The 19,611-nt window shown below is 42.3% G+C and overlaps 1 protein-coding gene and 1 long non-coding RNA gene across 5 annotated transcripts in view; one reads left to right on the forward strand and one right to left on the reverse strand.

Annotated features, from left to right (window-relative positions):
* LOC141544666 (uncharacterized) overlaps positions 1–17,903 on the forward strand; it is a 58,072-nt gene extending 40,169 nt beyond the window's left edge. The window contains exons 2-3 of the long non-coding RNA XR_012482750.1: positions 5,876–5,965; positions 17,795–17,903. This is a non-coding gene — a long non-coding RNA (uncharacterized LOC141544666). The remainder of the gene's footprint in view (positions 1–5,875; positions 5,966–17,794) is intronic.
* Positions 1–19,611, reverse strand: part of CPNE4 (copine 4) — a 419,473-nt gene that overhangs the window by 24,837 nt on the left and 375,025 nt on the right. For all 4 annotated transcript variants that reach the window (XM_074271064.1, XM_074271065.1, XM_074271068.1 and 1 more), the window contains 3 exons: positions 17,916–18,014; positions 9,128–9,214; positions 7,531–7,590 (listed from right to left, as the gene is read on the reverse strand). In XM_074271064.1, coding sequence (XP_074127165.1) covers positions 7,531–7,590; positions 9,128–9,214; positions 17,916–18,014 — 246 coding nt within the window. The remainder of the gene's footprint in view (positions 1–7,530; positions 7,591–9,127; positions 9,215–17,915; positions 18,015–19,611) is intronic.

The following is a 19,611-nucleotide window of genomic DNA, read 5'->3' on the forward strand; positions in this document are numbered from 1 at the left end:
GCAAACTGATTCTGGTGCCTTTCTGCAGGTGATGGAGTAAAAGTCTCAGAACTGAAGTGGGGTCTCTCCGAACTTGTAGGAGCTGGGTGCAATCCTGATTCTCCCCCTTTCTGCCCAAGAGAGTCGGGGAAGTAGAAAGAGGGCTGGTTTTGGAATCAAAGGAATTGGCTAAATCACTGCCTCAGTTTCCTCAACTGTGAAGAGCACTTACTTCTTAGAGCTGTTGTGAAGATCAGATGAGATAACTTTTTAAAAATTTAATTAATTAATTTAAGTAGATGAGATAATTTAAAAGTGCTTTAGTGCAAGGTTTGGCAACAAGTAAGTAAGTGTGTCCTTCCTCCATCTCTGGCCAGAAAAAGAGGATGTGAAGGGAAGTTTTTGCAAGTGCATTCAGTAACCAACAAAACATGACAGAGAGACCCAGACAGACTTATAATGGATGCAGAGTGAAGTGAGCAGAACCAGGAGAACAATTTTTAGCAGCATGGTGGTACCGGACAAACAACTACTTAAGTCTAATCACAGTGATGATCCATCAGGATTTCAGAGCACCACATTCTCCTGACTGAGAAGTGATGAACTAAATCTGCACAATGGGATTCATCTTGGGGACATGACCAATGGGGAAGTTAGTTAAGCCAAATAATCTTTGTTTCAAGGGCTTTTCTTTTTCTTTCTTTCTGGGGATAAGAAAACAAATTCTTATTTATTGAGAACAGAATACAATTTAATTTAAAAATGGTAAATGAGCCATGCCCTCTAAACCACCCAGAAGGAGAAACTTTTTATCTTGTGCCTTGTCTAATAGGGTGCTAGAAAGTAGATGTCAGCAGCTCTTTTCCAATTGACACCTCCCAAAACAGTCTCTCTTAATGAGCTTTGAGTGAAAATGCACCAGAGGGAATTGCTTGAACTTATCTCTGGCTCTAACCATTTGCCAAAAATGTTGGATGCTCTTTAAAAGATTGGGGGGGGGGAGAGACCATGAGGGAGGGAGAGAGAAATAAGAGGGAGAAAGCAGAGGGAATAAAGGATGAAGGGAAAAGAGAAATGAGCAGGAAATTAGATAAGATAGCCAAAGGCAGCAGAATCTTGGGATTAAGTTGAGAAGGAAGAAAGATATAAGCAATCATCTGAAATATGCTGATGTATGGGCCATGATCATAGCTGCATTGTTTCCTAACGCTTATGGATTTGCAAGGCCCAGTATCTTTCTTTTTAGTCATGATGCCTTCCTGAAGGCTCCAAGGTTCCATGACCTTCTCTGAGGGCAGTTGGAAGGGAAGCCTCTCTCCTCATTAAGCTGGTCTCAAAGCAGCTTTGTAAAACTTAGAAAGAAGGAAACAGTCAGCTCCTTTCATAAATTTAGGGGTCCCAAAGTACAGAACACCATTCCCCCCGAGGAAGTCAGACATGAATGATGAATTCTCTTTTCCTGTATTGTTTTTTTTAATCTCCAACAGAATAGAACTTTGCTCCACAAACCCTCTCCCTCACACTGCAAACAAAGTATTTATGAAGCCCCTGGCTCCATTTCAAAGGAATACTGAAGGAAAGGAATACTGAAAGAAAGGAATACTGAAAGAAATGAGTCCTAGTTATTTGCTAGAATTCTAAAACTGGTCTGCCTTCCCTGTGGTATTCCCAAATCATTTACTGTTCCAGCATTTGTGTTTTTAGGTGATGCTAATAATCCGTGCTGTTCTTGCTGAGCTTGAGATGGTGTTTATTTTTTGGTGTTGGGGAGGAGGGAGCGTTAAAAAAATTACAGGGTACGTTCTTGCTTGTTGTCTGCAGGATTATGCATCTCTGCTGGGTGCAGTGAGAGAAGAATCAGGCCTAGAAAATTGTAGCACTCCTGATGTCACTGGTCCATTCTTTGACCACAAACTGAACACTATCCTTTTAAGTCCATTGGTCGGGTCTACACTGGGGGAGGTTTGGCAAACTGAGAGCTGATAGAGCATCTTTCAGTAGTGTACAAACAAAAACTTGGGTAGCAAGAGTTAGCTAAAATAGGAATTTTCCAGCTGCAGGGCTGGGAAAAAAGTTTTCCAGTGCTCTCCTGGTCTCATTACAGAGTAGCTTCAAGCACATGAGGTGGGGTTCCCCTTTCTTTGCTCCCCATCAACTCGGGATAAGCATCCTATAGTAGAACCTACAGAATTGGTCTGGGGTACTTGTCCTGGGTACAAACACTTGGGTATTGTTAGTTACCATTTGCTGCAGAAGCTGCCTGGGTAACTCTTGAGGGGGCTTCTTTCACCATCATTTTTGGGAATATTCCCATCAATCCTCCCTTTCTAATTGGATGGCACTGTAAAGTGAAGAACAAACTATCGAGAATAAAGAGTAAAGAACGTCCTAAGCTGTATCTAATTCTTGAACTAGTAGAGAGATAGCCCAATGGGGTCATTGATCCCCTTTGAAAAAGAAGGGTGGGGCAGCTGGATAGAGCACCAGCCCTGAAGTCAGGAGGACCTGAGTTCAAATCTGGCCTCAGACACTTAACACTTCCTAGATGTGTGATCCTGGGCAAGTCACTTAACTCCAATTGCCTCAGCAAAAACAAAACAAAACAAAACAAAAAAAGAAAAGGATGAACAACAACTAATCAAGGTAGGGCCAGTTTCCCAAAACAATGTTTTACTTCATAAATGAAATTTTGCCAAAAAGATATTGAATGATCCTGAATATTAGCTTTGAGGGTGAAGATTATCTCTATGAAGAAGTCATTTTCAACTTTGGGAGGGACTGTGACATAATAGGAATAGCACAGACATGTCTTATCAAAAGATCCTAAGGAAAACTTTCAATCCTTCCAGACTTCAGTTTCTTTATATGTAAAAATATGGAGTTACATTTCCCTTCTAGGTCCTAGAAAGCCCTATAAATCTCAACTCTGACATTTAGCAGCGAGCATGGCCAAATCATTTATTCTGTTTAAGTCTCAATTCCCCTGCCCATAAATTTAAGATCATTATACAAAGCCTTGGGCTGTTAGATGGTGAAGAGAGTGCCTACAGTGGAGTGGAGAAGACTTGAATTCAAATGTGACCTTAAACACTTACTACCTGTATGACCCTGGGAAAGTCACTTTATCCTGTTTACCTCAGTTTCCCCATCTGTAAAGTGAGCTGGAGAAGGAAATGGCAAATGGCTCAGATATCTCTTAAAAATAACTGAACGACTAGAACTTAACCTACTTGATGCACAGGTTTGTTGGAAGGAATGTGCTTTATAAATTTTAAAGCTCAATAGAAATGTCAGCAGTTGTTCAAACCCAGCAAATGAAATTCGAACACACTTGACTTACAAAAATCACCTCCTTTTTTAGATAAGTGCAGTGTGACACTGACTTCTGCCCTCTGAGTATTGATATTTTATGTCTCGGCACCCAGTGTCCTGTTTCCTTGTTCATTGATTTCGCCATATTCTGAAACTGAACAAAAACCAGTTTGCCTCCTTTAGGGAGAAGTTCGTTGTGAGAGTGCACTTTTTGCATGTGTCCCTGGATGACTGCAGATCCCTCCTGGACTAAAACTTGCGATTATAATTGCCTAGGGTGCTGAGAGGCTCATGGGATAACAGATTAGATCTGGACTCTGGAAGAGACCACTGAGTTCAACCCCTCATTTCACCAAGGAAGAAACTGAGATACAAAAACATTAAGGATCTTGACCAGGATGACCTAGCCGCATATGTCAGGGGCCATTCTTGATCCTGGATCCTCCAAGGTTAGCAGTCTGCCTAGCACATAGCAGGTGCTTAATAAATTCTCACCAACTGCCTTGTGACTGAGTCAGAGCTACCTGGGTGCCATATTGGTCTCAGAGACTGCGTTATGGCTCACACCTATCCTGAGGACGGGGGAGGGGGCACTGAGTGGGCTTCGAGTTCTAATCTCCCCCTTGGTTTTCACTCCTTCCAAGCACCCAGCCTTGCCCTCAGACTTGCAGAGGGAGATTGGGAAGGAAGTCACTAGATCAGCCCTGCAAGTGCTCACTGCTTTCCCAGTGGAAAACACAGCTGCCTTCTGGGCGACATGGACCTGGGAACATCCTCTGGGGACTTTTTGGGAGCTTCCTGGGAACAACACCTTCCTCAATGGAGCTGTCCAGTGACCCCAGAGGCCCCAGCAGAAAGCCTGCAGAGCAGACACTAGCCTTTCAGTTCACCAGAACTCTACTGAGTGGTTGGGGCTGTTCCCAAAGCTTGGGCTTCTCAGCTCAACTCCCCTCCCCATGCAGACCTGGAGGCCCTGGCTGCTCAGGCTGCGTGACTGAAATCCCAGAAGTCTGACCCGATTGTCCCTTCCAGACATCAGTGGCCCTCTGCTCGCCTCCACGGGGCCCCTCAGAACGTGGGAGCCTCTTCCCGATTTGACTCGGTAAGAGCAGGAAAAGGCAGACAAGGAGGGACGGGGGAGCAGAAGAAATGGGGCTTCAGGAAGGGCTCAGCCCCAAGGGAGCAGGGAAGTCCAGGCAGAGAGGGACCCAGAGGCTGGAGGGAGATCTGGGCCACCTAGCTTTGCTTAAAAGACCATTCACGTGGAAAGGAAAAGACATGGAAGTTGGTGCATCGGACCCACACCAAGAAGGAGCCTCCAGAGGTAAACGGAGGCTGGGATTCATTGGGGACTGATTTTTAGCAGGAAGGAGGGCCAAGTGGGGCCTGTTGGGTGCTAATCTCCATGTGGGGAGGGAGATAGTACTTATAATTAAACCATTCGTACTTAGCTTAATTTCAGTCAAATTGCATAAAACTGCTACCCCAGTAGGGTGGTCCTATTAGTCTCTACAGAGCAGAGCCAGAGTGTGGTTTGGGGGGGGGCTGTGGGAGAGAGGAAGGGAGGAGAGGTGGAGGAGGGGAGGGAGAGAGAGGGGAAGGCAGAGGGGAGAAGAGGGGAAAGGGGAGGGAAAAAGACGGGAAGGAAGGCAAAGGGGAAGGCAGAGGGGAGGGGAAGGAGAGAAGGGGATGAGGGAGGGGGAAGGAGAAAAGAGATGGAGAGGAAGAAGAAAATGAGAGAGAAGAGGAGAGGGGGAGAGAGATGGAGAGAGAAAATAGAGAGGGAGAAGAGAGAGAAGGAGAAAAAGAGTGGGAGAGAGATGAGAGAAAAGAAATGAAGGAGAGAGAAGTAGAGAGAGGAGAGAGGAGAAGTGAAGGAGAGGGAGAGAGAGGAGAAGTGAAAGAGGGAGAGAGAGGAGAAGAAATGGAGAGAGAGGAGAGAGGAGGGAGAAACGAGGGAAGTGAGGGAGGGACAGGGGAATGAAGGGCAGTTAAGGAATTGTTAATAGGAAGGAAAGGCTGAGGAATCTTAGGATGACAAGGGACAGAGCGGAACAGAACAAGGAAACGCTGAGCTGACCAATTTCTTCTTACTCCTTTTTCCCCAGAGAGAACAGGGATGGACCACAGGGCTTCCCTTCTGCCCTTCTCTTCTCCTTTCTCCTCTGTTGTGATGCAGAGGGAAGGGGGAGAGAAAGAAGTAATGGCAGAACTACCGTATCTTTCCTTCTCACTGTCCCCCATTCCTTTCAGCATCATGGGCTTGCTCCCCACCTCCCCCAGCCCTTCCTCCTGTCTAAGAATTCTGGGCACTGAGATTAAGGTGTTGACGGAAGCATGGAGCCTCGAAGGAGGAAGCAGGGTCTGTAACAAAGGTTGACTGAGAGACTTAGGCAAGAGATGAGAAAGCCATCTCTAGGGATGGTCGTCGTCGTCATCATCATCATCATCATCATCATTTACAAACAGTTTTAAAAATCACAAAATACTTTTGCAATTAGAGTTTCACAATAACTCTGAGAAGTAGGTAATATAGAATATAAAATTCTATTAATTCTATTAATATAAAATTCCCATTTTACAGAAAAGTAAAGAGAGACTCGGAGGTATAAGATGATGACCACATATGTAAATCCATGGATGGCCTGTAATGGAATTTCTTTTAGATGACAAGGTGAGTAAAGTGAGTGTCTGAAGGTTGCTCATGACACATGGAATCTAAAAATGACCCGATCAATATTGCCCTGCTTTAAAATCTTATAAATAACTTCTCAAAATCACGCTCTGACCTCCCTGTGTAAATACTTCTGGTGACTGCCAAGCACAGTTACCCCCTTGGCTGACGTCAGCTCGTGGCAGCTCCATCAAAAAAATCCCAGCTCTCCAGGTGTGGCGCTTCCTCCGTCACCCACCTGGTGCTCCTTGGCAGTGCATTAATAGGGAGCTCAGAAAGAGGTCGGTTCTCCTGGTCTCAGGGAGATCTCTAGGCTCTGATGACTAAGATGGGGTTATAGAAGGGGGGAGAGAGGGTGAGACCCTGACGGGACTTAGAACTTGCTGAGTCCCTGCAGTGGGTGATTTATTCTCGCCTTGCTGTGAGAACACTGTAAGAGATGGTCATCCATCATTGAGTGTCTGGTACTTAGAGTCCTTCACCACCCGGCCTCAGTCTACCTTTCTGGCCTGATCCCACATTTCTCTGGGAGCGGGGCAAAGCAGAGAGTGTTCCATGTGATTCCCCCTCATTCATCCATTGAAAGTCACCCCCCCCTTGCTAATTCCCCTCCACATGAACATCCCATGTAAAAATATCTGCTCAGGGTCAAGGCATCTTGGCAACTCGGCTCTTGCAGTGCTCCTTCTCAATCTCCTTGTTCCTGAAGACCCCCACTCTGTGCGTGTCCACCCATGTGGAAGGGACTTCTTTGCTGGCAAACTCCAACCCTAAGAGAAGTTTGATATTCTGCTGTCTCATCGTTCCCATCCATGGGGACGCAGAAGCAGGAAGAATGGGGTTCTAGTCCCATCTTGGATCCTTTGTAAGTCGCTGAAGCTCTTCTGTGCAATAACTCAAATTGAATTCAGTGACCTCTGAGCCCCCTTCTGACACTAAATCTACCATTCTGTGGTCCCCAGTGCATTACGGTCCAACCAAACTGGTCTTTTTCACCATTGTCACCCACCTGATCTGCGACTCCCCCACCTGAAATTCTCTCCCTTCTCTCTTCCACCTCTTAGAATCTTCGGCTTTGTTCAAATCTTAGTGAAATGCCCCTAAGCCTTTTCCAGATCTCCACTAGCTTGTGCCTTGGACCATCCCTTCTGCCCCATCATCTTGTAGCTCTTTTGTATAGAACGATTGTCTAGGATTGTGACCCCCTTAAGGGAGTTTTAATAGTCTGTGTCCCCTGTCCTTGGTACAGAGAAGGCATTCCATAAATGTTTGTTGGCTGTTTGATGGATTGATCCGACCACATTTGTGGTCGCAGGAAAAAGAGAAAAAGTGAGTTAATTCATTTAAATCTCCTCCCACCCCAGGAGCTTCTGGCTGGGAAATCCAAGGCCACAAGCAATGCTGCCAAGGAGTGGGTGTTACTGATTCACTGAGAACAATATCCACGTCCACTTTTAAAACAACTGTAGAATTCGACGAGAATCTAGCACTACGCTGAATGAACACAGAAAACCCAGAGCTTGGATGGACCCCCGGAACCAAAGTAAATGAAAAAGCGAACTTACTGTAAACTGGATTTGGCATCCCCCCATGATGTAATCTAAGAAGGAATGCATCTTGTGGATCTGAAAAGAAGGAATTGGAAGAATCCTGATGAGGAAAAATAGACTTTGTTTTGTGATTGAGTGAAGGGCTGAATTTTAGACATATAGCTAAGACTAAAGAGTAAAGCAAGGCAGGAAAACCAAAGAGAGAAATGGAAACAACTTGAAATTACTTTTTTCTTCTTCTTCTGTTTTGGCTAACTGCAGAGGGTTCTGGGAAGAGCTCAGAAGATAGGGAGCTGAATCCTCACTCTGTCACTTACTGTGTCCCCAATAAAAAGGCTGATCCTTAATTCTTTCCCGAGATCTAGCTTTGCATTAACCACTGCCTGCTGGATAGCTCCATCCCAGGGTCCCTTCCCTGCCCTTCTAACTCACCCTCTCCCAAACAGAAATCCTGGCTTTTGCCCCTATCCAGATTTTCCTCCCAGGGGTTGTAGGCTGAACACTCAGGATTCAAGACCGGTGGCATATTATTGGCATCCAGAGGCAAGATGGCATCATGAATGGAGAGTGGGGCTCAAAGCTAGTGAGACTCGCTTTCTGCCTTGGACATGGGCTGACTGTGACCCTCTGAGCAATTCAGGTAAACTCTCAGGGTTGGAGGGAACTCTCTGAGCCCGGAAGGAGCAAAGGTACCAACCTGCATGGGCACAGGGACTTTCTTCCCTAAGGAAATGGGGTTGGAATGAAGAAAGCTGTGCTGACTTAGAAAAGCACACATTATCTGTATGCTATTTTGTGTGTATGTATATGTGCATCCATATAGACATGCATAAATGCACATATAGCCACTGTTGCTATTGATAAATATTTCCTGATTATGTTTTCATTAGGTTTGGGCTATACTTAGAAGCACATTTCAGTTCTACACCAGTGAAATAACGGCTTCACACCGTATCTTAAATGAGCATCATGTTTTTTAGTTCAAAGCAATATATTATTTCTGTTTTCTTTCTTTTCATACACAGATAGGACAGAAATTATCTCTTTCTTTGTAGAGAAGGAAACAGACTTGATCAGCATTTGCCTAAAATGTCCAAATATTAACTCCCAATAGAAAACCAGGCAGGTTGGAAGAATACTTATTATGGGCACACAGAGATTTTCCTCTGCAATAAAGCGATTCTCTGTGGGTACTATATCTTCCTTCTTGGCTTTCCATTTGTTTTCTTGCTTCTCTTTGTTATTCTCCCTTCAGCAAGTCTGATTAAGATATAGATGATCCCAAGGAAAATTGTTAAGTATTCTTTAGCTCTTCCCTCTTCTGTTCTTTCGTTTTAATTTATGTCTTGGTCTTAGAACACTAGAATCTGAATCTAAATTCTGTCACTTAGTAGCTGTGTGACCTTGGTAAAAGCATATTTCATCTCTGTGTCTCAGTTTCCTCATTTGTAAAATGTAGATAACATTTTTTGTATTGCTTATGGCACAGGTAAAGAGTTTGAAGCCTGAAAAACCTGTTGAATTATGGGTTATTTTGGCTATAGATTTTTCCCCCCACTTTCCTGACAATCTTACTTGGGACTAAAAGGGAGAAGAACAGTTGTGGTCCTACCTTGCATTGGTTCAGAATAACCATGCCCGAGTTCTTGTAGTTCTTCTTCTTGGCTTTGTACTTTGGGTTTATGCACTCCCACTGGACCTGCAATGAGATCAGTCACAGCTATGAGAGCCACCCACACAAGGAAGAAACGGAACCATTAAGAGCAAACTAACGTGCTTCTAAGATTGATACAAATGCCCCGAAATCTCAACACCAAAGTGACAGGGTGACCAGTCCAAGAAACAGATTCTGGGGCCAGGAAGACACAATCTAAGTGAGTTCAGTCCGTGGAGGGGAAGGAGTGGATACATTAATAGTAAGGTAAGACAACCTGGACTTCGTGTTCTGGGGCTAAACTGGATAGAAAGGGAATTAAAAGATAAGAAACACTGAGGAGAGCAGACTGAAGGCTCCAGGAAGTTATTGACCCATAAGGATTAATGAATATCATTTATCCACATAGTTAACTGCGCACTGACCTATCCACATCAGAACAGAGCAGGTTTTTCCGAATGGCGAAGACAAACATGGGTTCCAAGCCCTCTGTGACCTGGCCCCTGCCTCTCTTAGTCTTCTCACACCCTACTTCCCACCATGGACCCTGCAATCCAATGCCACTGATGTCCTGTTCCTCACCCATTTCATTCACCTCCTCACTCTAGGCCTTTGCCCCACCTGTGCTCCTTGCCTTATGTCTCATCTCTGCCTCCTGTCTTTCCTGACTTCCTTCAAGTGCCAACTAAAATTCCACCCCCACAAGAAACCATTATCAGTTCCCCTCGTGTAAGCATGTTATTGGAGTCTGTCCCTAGGTCAGTCATTGTTCACCACCCTACTATGAAGGAATGAGAAAGATGCTGCTGTCATGGAGATGCTTTCTAAATCAAAATCAACCTTTCAGTGCCTCAATTTTTCCATCTGTCAAATGGAGTTAATAATAGCACCTATTTCTTAGGGTTGTTGTAAAGATAAACTGAGATGGTATTTCTAAAGGACTTTGGGAACCTCAAAGCACTACAGGAACCCTAAAGCACAGAGCAAAGAATAAATGTAAGAAGAACTTTGAAGACCTGTTTTTTCCCGGATTGTGAGGATAATGGGGAGCCACTGTAATGTACCGAGTAGGGCCACCAGGGGGTGCCATAGTGCACAGAGTACCAGTCCGGGAGTAGAAGCCAGATTTTCCTGAGTGACCTCAGACATTTCCTAGCTGGGAGACTCTGGGCAAGTCACGTAAGCCTGTTTGACTCAGTTTCCTCATCCACAAAATGGGCTGGAGAAGGAAACTTATTTACTTATCCAAAATCTACAGCAAGAAAACCCCAATGGGGTTAAAGGAAGTGGGACACCGCTGAGAACAACTAAATAACAATGATTTCCAGAGTAGAGGGAGTGATGTAGTTGGTCTTTAGGAAATTATCAGTGTGGCGTCTGAGTGGTCCTGGCAGAGGATTAATTAGAGGGTTTGGTAATAATTCAGGTAAATGGTGTAGAGAAGGGACATGTAGGAGAGAGATTATGATGGTAGATGCAGCTAGACTTAGAAATAGACTGGGGTGAGTGCCAGGGAAGAGTCAAGGGTGACGAGGAGGTTTTAACCCCGGGTGCCCTCATCAAAAAGAGGAAAGCTCCCAGGAACACCTCTGCTGCCCTTCCCCCACCTACATCTATTTCAATGTCACCCAGGGCTTTAATGATTATAGGGAACAAAATCCCTGGGTTTTTCCTTTCCAAATTCAGCAATATTTTTTGCAGAATTTTAATAGAACCTCAGAAAGGAAAGGAGCCCCAAAGGCCATTTTGGGCCAGCAAAGTCATATTCATTTAACAAAGCTTCAATTAAACAAAACCCCCTTAAGTCAAAGACCCCCTCTGCACTAAGGGCAGATGCTTTCATTTGCCTCCATTTCAGAGAGCTCTCCAGACTTTCTATCCCTTACTCTATGATTACTTTTTTTTAACCAAGGACTTTGGATAGCTAGAACTCAATAAGAGAATTTCTCAAACTCTCTCAGGGCAAATGTGCCCGTCTGGATTCCAAGAATCTCAAATCCCCCGAGAAATGGTCCATGGCTCTCAACCAGCATTCAAGTGCCTCTTCTTCAATCAATTGTCCTGACCTATGTCTGGCCACTGGACTCGGATGACCCTGGAGGAGAGATCGAGCCTGATGACTTTACACAGTCCTCCCTCACTTAAATCCATTTCACTTGCAAGTCAGGACTCACCCTGCAGATTTAATTGGTCCTTTTGAAGACAACTGCAAGGTAATCATAAAAACAAATGTTTTGAGAGTTCTCTGATAATTGCAAAGGAAAATTCCCAAAATTAGACATGTCAACTTTTTATGATATCCCATAATTCCTATCTCCCCATTTTCTTTGCATCAAGCAGGACTAAAGTTATTAATGAGTTAATGATTCCAGTTTTATTTAGGGATTATAATGATTGATTGTGAGGTACCTATTCATTCCAAGTCAAGATCTCAGTTTAAGGTTAAGCAATGCAGTCAGCACTGAATAGCTGGACTCAAAGAGAAGCATTCTAAAGGAATTTCAAGTTTCCCTGACCATCTGGGAAACAACAACAACATATCCCAACACTTCATCCATCGATTACATAGTCCATAAAACAAGCATGGTAGAGAAGACTTGGAATCTAGGAGTAGGCTGACCTTTCCTAATTGTGTTACTTTGGACAAGTAACTTCACTTCTCTTGAATGTGGTTTTCTCATCTCTAAAATGAAGTGGGACTAGACTTCTTCTTTTAGTCTATGAGAAGATAAACCTCTGTGATAATAACCACTTGTCCCAGAAACATTTCTGGGTCATCACTACCACCCTGACTGCCATGTCCCCTTAGATCCCAGAGAGCCAAGACCCTAAACCTAAGATCCATGGGAGAACAATGCTTCCCCACTCATGATCTCAACCCTCATCCTGGGGAGCAACTGCTGTAGAGATGCGGCCTGGCCACTGCTCCTCTAACTTTCATCTTGGGAAGCCCTTGAAGAGCAAACTCTTTTAACCCAAGTACTCGGCACTGTCAAATAGTTCAACAACAGAAACTGATTCCACTTTATCAAAGGAAATGATATTTCAAGAGAAGCATTAACATCTGCTTTGCCATTACACCCGAGAAGCATGGGGCCTTTCCCTCTGACTTCTGCAACAGAAACCTTCCACATACACTCTCCCTATTATTAGGAGGTAAATTTGAGAGCAGGGAATGTCTTACTTTTCTATTTGTATGCTTAGTGCTTTGCACATATTAACAAATGCTTCATTCACATTCAGTCATTCCAATAAAATACCAGTTATAACAAGTGAAATTTATATTCTCATCACTTTTAAAGTTGGCGGTGTCTCCTGGACATTACCTCATATGCCAAAGTCTCTAGAAATGGTTAGATGTCCTCCAAAGAAAAGTGGCCAAAATTATGAATGGGCAATTTTCAGAGGAAGAAACATCAGTTCTCAATAGTTATATAAAAATGCTATAACTTACTAATAAGTAGAGATTTAAAGTTAAAAAAAAAAAAACAGCACTAAAGTTCTACCCCACACATTAAATTGGTCAAGTTTTCAAAAACAGAAAATGACAAATACTGTAGGGATTATGGGAAATCAGGTACACTAGTGAATTGTGGGTGGGGCTGTGGACTGGTCCAGCCATTCTGGAAGTAACTTGTAGCCACGCCCAAAAAGCTTTTAAAATCTTCATATCCTTTGATCCAATGATTCCCCTATTGAGATTATACCTCAAAAAGATCAATAATAGAGAAAAAGATTCCATATATAAAAAATATTTTTATCAGTTCTTTTTGTGGTAGCAAAGAATTGGAAAGTAAAATGGTGCCAATCAACTAGGGAACAGCTGCACAAGTTATGGTACGGGAATGTTATAGAATGCTATTGTTGTTCTGTAAAAAATGGGGTGGGAGGTAGTTAAAAAAAAAGTCAAAGGAAGACTTGAATGAGCCAATTCAGACTAAAGTGAGCAGAACCACTTCTACTCACTAGCTAAGAGATTAGCAGCTAGGTAAAGTGGATGGTGCGCTGGGCCTAGTCAAAAAGCCCTGAGTTCAGATATGATCTTGGGCACTTATTAGCTGTGAAATCTTGCTGGACAAGTCACTTCACCTCTACCTCAGTTTCTCCTCTAATATGAGGATAATAATAGCACCTAACTCTCAAGGTTCTGTGAGAATTGAGATAATACTTATAAAGTGCTTAGCACAATACCTTAATAAATGATTCCATAATTCTTTCCTTCCTTCCTCCCTCCTTTCCTTATCTCTCCCTTCCTTTCCCCTTCCCTCTCTCCCTCTTTTCCTCCCTCCTTCTGTTCTTCTCTTCTTCCCTCCCTCTCTTCCTTTCTTCCTTTGAATAATTTCAGTTGTATTATTTATAATGTGGGGATAACATTCATCCTAGGATTTATCAGTGTGTACCATAACATTATTATGGTCTATTACAAAGACAATGAAAATGCACACTTTGGTCTAAAATATAGAATTTAACACATTAGACTATTTCTGACCTTGATCAATAATATAACAAGGATTCTCAGTTTCCATAGTAAAGTGAGGACTAGAAGATTCTCTATAGAATGTTTGGAAGTCATTTTAATTAGTGATTATATCTGTAGCCAATGAACTGCATACTCATTCTTTTAAAAATATTGTAAATGGGGAAAGTGAGGCATCAAACATAGAAGTTTCTTCTTATTGAAAGTTCCTAATTGAATATTTAAACAACTAGCCTACACTAATGTTTCCCAATGTTTTCTCTGATGTATCCATTTTACTTTTTTGTTTCTTATGTAGTGGGTATGTCAAATTACCTACTACATAGTAATTCATATAATGTTGTTGAAAATTCATCTCTGAATGATAGGCAATGTGTATCCTGATCTCTATTTTTCAGAGAAAACCAAGAATTTACTTTAATACTTTTAACAGGGTGACAATGGTGCTCCAAACTTTGGGTAGCTCAAAATTGCTGAACTAGGGGATCTCAGAGGTGGGCAACTAACCCATCTGGTAACTAACCAGGAATCTCTTCTACAACATCTAGGAGCAGTGTAGTATAGTGGTTAAGGTGCTGGCCCTGCAGTTAGGAAAATTTAGATTCATAACCTTGCCTCTGACACTAATATTGTGCCTCAGTTTCCTCACTTTCAAAATGGGTTGGGTTATGTGACTTTTTAAGATCTCTTCCAGCTCTTAATATAAAATTTCCAACAAAGAGTCAAATGTCCCTTTTTATGAAGATTTCCAATGAGGGGAAATCCTCAGGCAGCACTCTACTTGTGGACAGCTCCCACAGGATATATACATATACATCTATATCTATATCTATATCTATATCTATATCTATATCTATATCTATATATATATATATATATATATATATATATATATATATGTATGTATATTTTTTTTTCCTTAGAGTAATCCCAAAGCTGTCTTCTCTGTCCACCAGCTGAGGGGCTAAGGAAAAAAAAATTTAATCACTTCCCTCTTCCCTACGTACATGACAGTCCTTCTGATACTTGAAGTCAGCTCTGAGCCCATTGATATTCCCAGGGTTCCCTAGATGGTGTTAGAGGTTCAAACATAACTACAAGATGGAGAGGGATGGATTTCTTCTTTTTGCCCTTTGAATGGAGAGCCCAGCCAGCAGGGGAATCAGGAGAAGTTCATTTTCTAAATTCCAATTAAGGCAAAGTCAAACCCAGCCACCACATAAGCCATTTAGCAATGATAGTTTCATTTTGACTTCATGCCCCACTTCCCAAAGCAAAAATAAATAAAACAAACCAGTAAGTAAAGAGCCCCCATGTTGTGACTATATCAGATGTCCACAGTGTGGGGGCTGAACTGCTATTTATTTAGTCACTTACCAGAACAGGCCTGTGTGGAAGTACTGCAGGGCATATTTCCATTAGATGGATGGGAGAATTCTTAGAGAATAGATTTTGCTGTTGTTGAGTCAGGACCCCAGTTGGGATATTAGATACTGGAGGAATTTGCCATTTTATTTCTCAGATTGTTTTACAGATGAGGAATTGAAACAAACAGGATTAAATACTTTTCTTGGGATCACACAGCTACTAAGTGTGTGAGGCTGGATTTGAACCTCTGACTCTAGCCATTATACTATGTACTTCCCTATTCTTTAGATTAGACTTAGAACTAAATTAAGAAACACTGGGTATTGGGGGAAGACATTTAAATGAGATATATAAAATTTTAATTTAATTCTACTTTTTTTTTTGTTTTTGGCAGGACAATCAGGGCTAATGAATTGCTAATGAGTGTTACACATCTAATGAGTACCTGAGGTTTGAGTTGGATTCAGGTCCTCCTGACTTTAGGACTGGTTCTCTATCCATTTATCCACTTGCCCCTAACATTTTTGTTTTAAGCGCCTTCCTAAGATAATAATAATAATAATAAATTATACAACAACAAACACATTTACCTAGAATTGTAAGGTTTGCATAGTTCTCTCTATATGTTAACCCATTTGATCCTCACAACAACCCTGAGAGATAGATGCTATTATTAGCCCTATTTTACAGAGGAGGAAAGTGAGGTAAAGACAGGTAAAGTGATTGGCACTGGATCATGCTGCCAGTGTCTGTGGACCCAATCCTTCCAGCATCCAAGTTTTGCTCTCTATGCACAATGTCCCTTAGATGCATCAATATGCAGTGTAACCATTGCAGTAAATTGCTTTTGTAATTTAAAAATCTTTGTCAGAGAACAAAGAAATATTTAGGAAGCAGTATGGTACAGTGGGAAAAAATTATGGCCCTGGAGACACAAGACCTGGATTCGAATCTGTCCTTCCCCCTTGGGATTACACATTGGGAGTTGAACCAGGAGCCTCTTAGGGATCATTTAATTTTCTCATTTTACAATTGAGGAAAGCTGGTCCAGAGATGTGAAGGCCCTTATGTAGGTGGGACAAGAATAAGTGACAGATCAAGTTTAATAGTCTAGAAACTGGTGCCCTTTCCATTGCATCCCACTGTTCACTGTCTGGGTATCTAGCTCAGCACCTGGCACATGGAAGTATTTAATAAAATTTCCTTGAATTTGGTTAAGCAGTATAGCCTTGAGCAAACCTTTCTGGTTCATGGTTCCTTGCTCGTAAATTTTCAAAAATGAATTGGATGACTTCTACGGCTCTGTTTAGCTCAGAAATCCTTGACAACTTTTTTTTAACTCAGAGCAGTAACAGGTATCGCTGTTTAACTGTTAAGTCCCTGTGGTCTGCTCTGGGGTAGTCTGTCTCCCCATTGAGGGGGAATCAACTCCCATTTCAGCTTTGGAGACACTAGGTCAGTTGCCTTGGGGAGAAGTCTTACTGTGGGGATCCCCCCTGCTTCTTCCATCGCAGGCAGTCTTTCATACCTTGTAACTGGCAAATCATCTGTCATAGGGACTGTGGTAAAGCCCAGATCAAACAAATCTTGAGGGTTCTAGGTCAGGGAAAGCCTGGCTTAGGATGAGCTTAGGATGACTTGAATGACCCTCAGGAATATCTATTTGGTCAGTTTTCTTACTCAATCTGGTCACATCTAAACTTTAAACTCGGCCTAAGGACAAGGAGAAAGCCCTGGCCCACTTCCATGAAGCACTGTTTTCACCATGCAAGACCACCCCATGTGGTTTAAATGGCAGGACACAGAAATGACCACTCTCCTTTTAATTTAGATCTGCTGCTGTCCTATCACTCTTTTTTTTGGGGGGGGGTCTTTGGCCCTCACATAAAACTCTCACTTGGATACCTAAATCTTAACTATGACAGAGCTTGAAACAACAGAAGGATTGATTTTCCTTTGCTATTATTGGCAGCATCATGTACCCAATTAGAAGATGCTCTAGTGAATTCTCATGAAATTGTCCTTGTTCCTGAATTTCTGGGGGCTTTGGCCAACACCAGACTTGCTGATTCATTTCCCCTTGCCAATGTTGCTATGATGATTGTAGAGGCAACCTCCTAAGGTCTCACCTTTCTGCCAAGTTTTATCTGATTGGATCTGAAAGACCAATCTGGATGGTAGGTTTGAGAAGTGGGAAGCAACTGAGAAGCCAATTATTCCAAGACTTATGTGGTTTAAATCTGTGATTTGATTGCTGTAGCATCCTTCCAGGAGGAACGTTCCCCTCAACCAATGCAGAGAAGTAACTGGTTTATAGTCTTAGAGAGGGCTAAAAAAGTTAAGTGACTTGTCTAGGATCACATAGCCAGTAAGTGTCTGAGGCTTCTTGATTCCAAGCCCAGGGCTCTGTGCACTGAGCCACATACTTGCCCCATTCTCTTAGCATCTCAGGTAAATGCCTCCAGGTACCAAAGAAAACATCAACCTGCATTGGAAGAAGAGGTTTCTCCATCAGGTGGACCTGGGATCAAGGAAATCCCAGGTCCAGTCTCCATCTCCTGTCCCATCCTATTATTATCTATAACATACTCAATCTACTAGATAGAGCACTGGGCTTGGGATAAGGAAGGCTTGGATTCAAGGCCCACTTCTGATCCCTATTTGCTGTGACAATGGACATGTAAGATTTAATGAGCTTCAGGTGAGTCCCAAGGAAGGTTCTGATATTTGGGTATACAATTGATGCTTTACAGTTGTAACTTTTGTCCCTCTTTCCACAGGAAGACCATGAGAAATCCAAATAAGGCACTCAGAATTACAGGGCTCAACAGTAAACACTCACGCGTTTCAGAGTAAATGGTTAAGGAAGCAAACCAGAAATTCCCCCATGTCAGCTCTTACTTGTTTCCCTTCCATTGCTCCTCTCATCTCCTTGAATGTCGAGGTAAATTCTCCAATGAAGTCATGTTTGCCGTTGGAGTCCCAGTCCCAGACGATGCACTGCAAGAGAAGGCAACGAGCGTCCTTTAGACTCGCTCAGGGGAAGGGATTGTTGACTTTGTAAAAGGACAAATGCTTGAAGAGGGAGAAAGTGGAACAAAGAATAAACACAGGGTGTCAAGCATGGGAGGAGAGAACATTACAGGCAAAAACCCCTCAGTTTGACAGAAGAAATCGATAGCAGTCTTCAGGTTATGGCTCTGATGGCATCTCGTGAAATGGATAAAAATACACAATGGTCCTTAATCTTGTGTGGTTCCCTTCAGTTTCTTCTACAATAATGGCAAGAGTCAGGAGACTTGTTTTAAAAAAAACTACTTGCAAATATTCATTGGATTATTGACACTTCTAAAGTTTAAACTTTGTTCCATGACAGTTGGAACCAGCTGACATATCACTGGAGAAAATGAACCCCATAAGAACCAAAGGAGACTTCTAACAAATGTTTTATAGAGGATTTATGGGAAGACATGGAAGAGAGGCATCTGGGAGGCCCCACCCTGGTAAACTGGCAGATCCAGCTGGGTAGCCAAGCACTTAGGCCATGCTATTGGAGCAAGATCCATAATGGCCCATCTGGAGAGAGGTGGAAATGCTCTCTCCTCCCAATAGTCCTGCTCACAGCAGTGCTATCAGTATCATTCCAGGGCCCCCGAGCCTAACTTTGTCAGGTCTGCCCTATCCAACCCACTTCTTCCAGAAATGCCCTTGCCTCATACCCTGAAATAGGAAGGACATTTCTGGAAGTTTTCAGAGGATAAGCAGGCAGTAGACCAGCCATGGTTTGCAAGAAGAGGAAAAGAATCACAGACTTTCAGAGCAGGAACCAATTCAAGTAGAATCAAAGTAAGATTGAGTTTGCTCTGGGATTCATATTCTTCACGAACAGTCCGATTCTCTGCAAATATACAAACCTAACTATTGTCAATGAGAAGTATTCCTCCTCAAAGAACAGGTCCATGAATTTAGACTTAGATCACCCAAAGGGGGAATAACCTAACTTTGTTTGCAAGTGAACTCTAGGAACCCCCCTCCTTTTTTTGAAAGAACTAGTGTAATCAGTATAGGGGACTAGCTTCCACTGATAAAGATTAGGAACACATCTCTAACTTAGAACTGATAGTGGCTCTGAGACATTAATGAACTGTGATCACACAGCTAGTGTGTATGGGTAGATCTGGATCTTCCCAGCTCTAAGAATTCTATACATAATGCTATGGAACTTGAAATAAGAAATTTTCCCTATATGCATGAAATTTAGAATCTAGTAAGGGAGGTATGAGATATACAAAGATAAGTATAAAGAATATTATATATACATATAGATTTATATATAATATATTTATATATCATTTATACATATGAAGATAAATATAAAGAGAGCTGATGGCTGCTCTGAGACATTGATGAACTGTGATCACACAGCTAGTGTGTATGGATAGATCTTGGATCTGGATTTTCCTAGTTCTAAGAATTCTATCCATTATGTTATGGAACTTGAAATAAGAAATTTCCCCTATATTTATGTAATTTAGAATCTAGTATGGGAAGTGTGAAACACACAAAGATAAATATAAAGAATATTATATATATTTAT

This window comes from Sminthopsis crassicaudata, chromosome 5, assembly GCF_048593235.1.
Source record: "Sminthopsis crassicaudata isolate SCR6 chromosome 5, ASM4859323v1, whole genome shotgun sequence".
NCBI classification, from domain to species: Eukaryota; Metazoa; Chordata; class Mammalia; order Dasyuromorphia; family Dasyuridae; genus Sminthopsis; species Sminthopsis crassicaudata.